Here is a 7553-nt window from a genome sequence, read left to right as displayed (position 1 = left end):
AATAAAAGAAAAATAATATTTATAATCTTAAGATATGTAAGTTTTATACAATTTTTAAAAAAAAAAAATTGAATAAATTTGAGACTTATATAAAAAAAATTATTTTTTAATAATAAATTTTACTCTTTTTAAAAAGAGTGTGTGAGACTATATCTAATATTATTCTTTAATAAAATTAACTCAAACTAAAGTTGTCTAATTTAAAGAGGGCATACATAATTATTTTCACGAAAGGTACTGCCACTCGCAGTTTCCCCCGGAACAAATTCAACCATAATTAGTATGTCATATAAAATTCAATAGGATGTTCAGTAAGGTTGTGCAAAATTTTGAAATTTTCGATTCTGCCCGACATTCGCTTCAATTTCAATTCCTTTAAAAATTGGAGTGGTCGGAAAATAGAATCGGAATTTGGAGTGACTCCAAATAGGGAGTCAGAGTCGGAGTCGGAGTCGGAATTGGAACTCCAACTCCAACTCCAACTCTGATTTTTTTTAAAAAAAAATTAAATGTAAAACGACGTCATTTTGTAACTAGATTTTTTTCAAAAAACAAAAAAAACAAACGACGCCGTTCCACTTAAAAATTCAAATGGATCGGCGTCGTTTCATCATATGGGAGGTCCAAAGTGCAGGACTCCCTTCTCCTTTCCTTCTGCCTTCTAACTTCTTCCTCATCCGATGTTGCATATAAATAGGCGTGCTTTTGTATAAAGAGTATTGCTAGAGCCACCGCTGGTGGCTCCTACTGGGAGTCACCGCTGGCTCTAGTATGTATTTTTTAATGTGTTTTTTTTTACAGTTATTTTTTATAAAATTTTTTTTAATATTTTTAAATATTTTTAAAAAATAAAATAAATTTATAATATTATTAAAAAACACTTCCTTAATCATGAAGTAAAAAAAAATTATTAAAAAATATTTCCTTAATCATGAAGTAAAATAAAAAAATAATTTTTTTTACTTTATAATTAAGGAAGTATTTTTTAATAATATTATAAATTTTTTTATTTTTTTTAAATATTTAAAATTGTTAAAAAATCTATATAAAAATAATTGTAAAAAAACACATCAAAAAACACATGATAGAGCCAGCGGAGGCTCCCAGCTGGAGCCACCAGCGGTGGCTCTATCATTTTCCTTTGTATAAATTATATTTTTTATTTTTTTAATATTTATAAAAAAATACACCAATATATTAATAATTAATTCTTTAATTATTAAGAAAAAAAATTATAAAAAAAAAATACATGAGCGAAGAGGGAGCAAGAGCAAGAGTCGCTGCAAGACCACGATGGATGGTATCATTTTCCAATTCAAAAAGTGAAAAAACAAGGAAATAAAGAAAAAACATTTTCTGTATAACTTCGGTAAAAGGCGTGCCAAAGTAGTGAAAAATTCACAGGCGAAACGGAAGCAATCGAAGGTCCTATATCTTCAGGGTGATCGAGAGAGAAAGGGAAGCAGCAAGGAAATCGAGGTCTGTAAGCAGGAGGCAAACCTTCTCTTCTTCCCCCTGCCCTCTCTCTCTTTCTCGCTCTTGCTCAACGCTGCCTCAAATCTCCGAAGCATCGGGCGGAAGAAGAAGCAGAAGACAGAAGAAATTGAAGTTACGAATACAGAGATAGAGAGAGAGAGAGAGGGAGGGAGGTTGAGGGTGAGGGAGAGGAGAAATGTCGAAGAAGAAAGTGAGTGGGAATACCATGACTCTCAAGGATTTCCATGGCGGCTCAATTCCCTCTGATCTCCCTCTCCCTTCTGCACCCGGAGTGTAAGTACCTTTTACCCCCCTCTCTTCTAAACTTTTTCTTTTGTAACTATTATTTGCTCTTCGATATAATCGTTTTCATTTTAATATTCTCCTCTGTCATTAATTTTTCAATTCATAGTGGCGACCTTTTGATTTGATTTCAAAACCTAGTTACGATTGAGCTGGTGCAGAATCTCGCTTACAAGAACCACTGTATCTGCTCGTACAAAGCCTAGTTATATTTCCTTTTCTTTTCTGAATGGATTTCTCGTTCTTTATTCTCCTCAATAGAACTGTGAAGCCGTCGGATCACTCAGGTCAAGACCGCCCAAATTCATGGGGAAACCCAATTGGGAGACCTGATAACTGGTCTCGGCCACACTCCTCTCCTGCGACGAGGCCTTTCGATGATAAGACTCCTTTTCTCACTCATACTGCCCGCATTGGCCGGAACTTTGATGAGGATGAGCGAAAACCCCTTGATGGGGTTTCGGCCCCTCGTCGGACTATCAGCGATGAGAGCATTCGGGTCCCTGCATCCCGTGTTGAGCTGAAGCCCGAGTATGGGTCAAGTGGCAGTTTAGTGGGTTGGCAGGGGTTGGCTCCGAGTGGGGTGGTGAAGGCCTATGCGGCTAAGGTTAATGAGGTGACTCATGTTGGTGTTAATTCACAGAACTTAGGTGGGAATAGTGGGCTGGCAGTTGGTGGAGGTTATCCCAATGCGTGGGCAGCAAGGAAGGAGATGGTGGGGGTTAATGAACCGGTGCAACAATCTGCCTGGTCTGGACCAACAGCTGTCTTGAAGTTGGCTCGCGCCAGTGCACTTGAAAAGGTGTCTTCAGGTCGATGGCAGTCAAAGCATGCGAATCATTTTCAGGCAGATGTTGAGGATTTAATGTCACCCGAAATTGAGACCATCTTTCAGTCCAACAGTTATGGTAGTAGTAGCCTCGAGAGGGTTGATGTTTTGGGTGGAAGAGATTATCAGGACGCAACCTTAGCAAGGCAGGTTGAAAGGGGTCAGCATATTGAGGATGGATTCCGAGCTGCTAGGAAGGAGTTGCCGAGATATGAAATGGCTGTGGGTCCCAAGTATTCAGATGTAAAAGAGTGGAACGCTGCAATTCATACAGATAGGACTCCACTTGCTCGTGATGATGGAAGACTTATTGGATCTGAATTGCAACCCCCATTGCCTTTAGAACCATCAGAGCGACCTAAGTTGAAATTGCTTCCCAGAACAAAGCCATTAGAAAGTTCAGAAAAACCTGCTATCGATCATAGACAGGTATGTATAAGATTATGAGGGTTTGATAACCATATTGAGAAAATGAATGAATAGCACAATCCATGCACTTAATTCCTTTTATGTTTGTGGATTATAGGCGTGTCAACAAGTGAGTGACACTGGTCATGCTGAAGCTTTTGAAGTGTATGGAAATATGTACCCTGCAAAACTTAGCATGGCAATCCATGAGAGTGTGCCACAGGCTGTGGAGCATCCCAAATTGAGTTTAAAGTCTCGGTTGCAGCCTCTTGAGCAATTGGAAGGAAGTATTGAAAAAGATAGGTCAGTAACTGATCTTTGCATTTTCCTTTTTAATTAATTTTCCCTTTCTGAGATTATTTTTATATTTGATATGCTTGTGATTAAAATCACAAATACAACATTATTAAGGGTCAAAAGATCTGTATGCCCCACCATTAGCAATCTTCTGAGCATAGAGTTGTGCATGGAGTTGATGTTTGTATGTTTTAAACATCTGTAAATTAAACATGTGACAACACAAATTGATGCTAAGTTAAATTTGTATCTTTTAGTTTCTTTATTTGAGATCTTGATAGTGTATGTTTTGGAATTTGGTATGTGTAGCCTCCTGGCTTGAAATTAGAGAATTTTATTTTATTGGCACCGGGTGTCCGAGAACATCATCCTGACTAAGCCCGAGGCTGCATAGGCCCTCGGTAAGGAGTTTTCCGCAAGTGCACCTTGGGTAATTCAAGGGAAAAATCCCCCGATGGCCCTAGAGATTGTTTGCACCCAAGAAAATTTGAACCTTAGACCTTGGAGGGATCATACTACCAAGATCATGGCGTTTACCACTTGAGCCAACCCCTAGGGGTTTGAAATTAGAGAAAATTAAAATGACCTTGAGTCTTGAGCTGAGATCTTGCCCATGTAATAAATGATTTTAATTAAAAAACGCTATAGACGTAGCCCAAGTACACAAAAAAATTATGCGGAATTTATATTTGATATACAGAATTTATAGCTTTGAAATAATGTAATATGTGAGTGGTCCTATTGCTAGTCAGTTACCATTGCAGTGGAGTGACATATGTTAATTAACAAATTATGAACGCACTTGTTTTATACTTTTAAGAGACCATGTATTCTACCATTTTGGTTCTCTCTTGGATAAAGAGAAGAAGAAAAAGAATAGCACACGGTTCAAATGGCAGTAGCTGGCCTAATAATGTTTGTTCCCCTTCCTCAGTCTCACCTCCAACCACTTACTGGGTTGAACTTCAAACTGTTCCAGCTTAATGGGGGAGAGTTATAGCATGGCTACAAAGGTTGAGGGAATCTCATCAATTTAGTCAACTTAGATGCACTTTTGGGATTAGGAGCATTTTAACAACCACAACATAACAATATTTGAATCGAAAGCCTTTAATTTGGCACTGTAGGTACATAAATAGGTGGAGAGTAGCATTTCATTGACATCTTACTTTGGGTTTTGGTTATTTGAATATTGAATTTCAACCCCCTGGTGGAAATCTGATGAAGGTCCTTTATTCTTTGAAATCATCGATTATAAGTGTTTTGGTCTTTGTTTTAAAACATTGATCACGGATCATTAGTTGGCTACAGCTATCATGGCTCAATTTGAAGCTTGTGGAGAGATTTGCTAAAAGTGTCCAAAAATATCTTTACACAGAGACAGATATATGTGTTGTTGGTGTTTGTGTGCACGGCGCACACCCATCTTATGCGCGCGTTAGATCATGATATTATGACTCCCAAATCACTCATTAACTAAGAGTTGGAGGGTGAAGCCATGGATGCTTGAGTTTTGTATCTACCTATTTGGAAGGTTGATAATTCCCCTTATATGTGTTGACAGTCTTCATACTGTAAATATTCCATTCCCACAAAGTATAGTTGTTCCAATTGTTATCTCTGACATTAAGGTAATGCTCTTTGTTCCTTTGAAGTTATCTTAATAGCAGATTGAAAGGAAATTATCTTAAGAATGTGAGATTGACTGTAGAAATTGGCTTATTATATGGAATTGAAATTTAGTTGTCTAATAGACAGGTATGAGATCTTATTTACCAATAAAAATAGTGGACTGGTATGAGATTGGAATGATTAAGAGTAGTGACTTGGTTATTTGCCTTTAGTTGTAAAAAATCATGTTCATTTGGATCCAATTTAGTTGCAGTATTGGTTAGTCTTGTTACAACTACTTTGAGTTGATATGACTCAATATGTATGATTAAAGTTCATGGAATTCGCTGAGTAATTGGAAGCATCTTATTTATAAAATAAAATAATTGGAAGCATCTAAAAATGCCAGAACCATGAAATGGATATAATATATATAATAAAAGTTCTTGGAATTCATTGAATAGTGTGTTCTGCATTGGTAAGATAAACAAAGAGTGCATATATTTGTGTCTATATTGGCCTGCTGCTCAGTTTTACATACATTTTTCATAAATATTCAAGAACATCAATGGCATCCTTGACTAATATTGGAAAAAGCTTACCTTAGTATGTTTTACCTCTAATTTTGGCATTCAATCTGGTGAAACCAAATTATCCTAACAAGTCAATTCCTGTAACTACTTTATATAAAAAAATAAAAAATTAATTTCCTGACCTCTGGGAAGAAGTTTTCATGTCTTGCTGTTATGGTTGTTTGGTTGGGCTGTATTTTGAAACATGGTAGAATTTAGTTTAGATTTCGACAATCATTCTTTAGTCAATCTTCCATAAGAAGTAATTGATGTACCATTTAAGTTGCTACATCTGTCCTTAGTTCCAAAGAAATGGTATGTAATTTCTTTTCTGTGCTTCTATTTTCACGGAATACTTGGCCATTTAATGCTACTGAAACAAATAGTCTAAGTGATGCAGGAATGCGTTGTTTGGTGGTGCTCGTCCACGAGAACTGGTGAGTTTTTTAATATAATTTTGAATTTATTAAAAAATTTTGAATTTTGAATGCCAGTTACAAATTTCATGCTGCTGTTGATAAATTAGATGTAATCATCTGTTCTTTGTGCTTTTACTCCTGGCATGTCTCTCTCTGGGGTATATGGTGACTTCAGAATTTTAGAATTGTTGTTTCACTTGTTCCCCTTTTCCTCCACACATTGGACATTTTACTAGTCTGCATGGGTATCGTCTATTTTGATTGTTCAGTTTCTTTCCTATTATTCAGTGGCTTCATATTCCCAGCTCAACAGCATTGCTAATCTGCTTCTCAGGTTCTGAAGGAGCGAGGGGTGGGTGATGTTGTGATCAACAACCATGACTTGGTTCAACAATTCGATAGGTAGTGAATCTCTAATCTATGTTTTGTTCTTCTATCATATTTACCTTGATTTGTTGTTTCTAGATACCATTTTCACTAAATTAATTATTTTTGTTTTGTGAAGGACTGAGCATAATGTTCCCAGGATTGAAAGAGACATGAGAGGAAAGGATTGGAAGGAGAATCCAATTCCTGCTGAGTACGGTGAAAAAACTGAGAGTCCTCTCCTTGATCAAAGGATCGGAAAGAGATATGAGAGGAAAGATCATCGGCAAGACATTGAGAGAGTTGAAGTGCAAAGGAGGAACTGGCGTAATGAGAGCCGGAGGAATAGCAGAGAGACTGAAAGGAATCAGCAGCAGGTTGAGAGGCAACCTTCACCAGAGACTTGGCGCAAGCCTGTAGAGCAGGTAAAACCAGACTCCCCTGACTCCGGTGGTCCACGCCATGGAAAAGTGACCTCAGCCGTTGAGCTTGCCCAAGCATTCTCTAGGTCAGTCTCAGATCCAAAAACAGCTGATCACTTTTCTGGCCAAAGGGGCCATCCTGACCGGACTCAAATGCCTTTCTCACGGCTGATGGGTCCGACCCCAAGGCCTCAGATTAATGGTTACTGAATGTTTTAGTGATTTCGCGTGCAATTGGGCATATCTGTGGTCAGAAGAATTTGTGGGGATACAACATTGTGTAGATGTGAAAGTACTCGCCAAGTGATCTGCTGCTGATTCTTTCCAAGGAAAACAATTGTCCTACAAAATTGATTACAACAACCAGCCCGGCTGGTGCCATCATCTCTTTACACGGTGTCCTCGTTCTAGTCTAAATCTTTTTTAATTTTTACGTTGTCCTCCTTTCACAACTATATTAGGAGGAATTGTTCTGTTGTTGCCCTTTTGTCTGAGAGACGAGGCCACTCCAGGTTGAGTCTACAATTTGCATTCATGCTATTGAGAGTGTTGTTACTTCTCTTACAGCTGTCTTCTAGACTGTTGATGATCACGGGCGATCTTGATTAGAACTGGTTTTTCTTGCTCTTCGTGTTTCGCCACATCAATGGTAGCGTTTTGCAGTTTACTTTATACCAACTAGGGCTAGAGGTGTAATTGGTCTGGTCTGGTTTGGAGAGGTCATGGATCGAAAACTTAGGTCCATCATATTTGCCAGACCGGACAGTTAGCTATTGGTCCGATTTGGTTTATGAACATTTTTTTTTAAAATTTTTTTATTACAGAAAATCTAATGCAAAAAATTAATTAA

At 37.6% G+C, this 7553-nt stretch overlaps 1 protein-coding gene across 1 annotated transcript; it reads left to right on the top strand.

Annotated features, from left to right (window-relative positions):
- The first annotated feature begins 1334 nt into the window (after positions 1-1334).
- Positions 1335-7329, top strand: LOC109004724. The gene is made up of 6 exons (XM_018983363.2): positions 1335-1770; positions 2041-3037; positions 3135-3319; positions 5897-5933; positions 6250-6317; positions 6421-7329. The coding sequence occupies exons 1-6, from the start codon at positions 1673-1675 to the stop codon at positions 6911-6913; spliced, it is 1878 nt and encodes a 625-aa protein (XP_018838908.1). The 5' UTR covers positions 1335-1672; the 3' UTR covers positions 6914-7329.
- The last annotated feature ends 224 nt before the right edge of the window (positions 7330-7553 follow it).

This window comes from Juglans regia, chromosome 4 (assembly GCF_001411555.2).
Source record: "Juglans regia cultivar Chandler chromosome 4, Walnut 2.0, whole genome shotgun sequence".
NCBI classification, from domain to species: Eukaryota; Viridiplantae; Streptophyta; class Magnoliopsida; order Fagales; family Juglandaceae; genus Juglans; species Juglans regia.
This window is presented reverse-complemented; position numbering and strand designations above follow the sequence as displayed.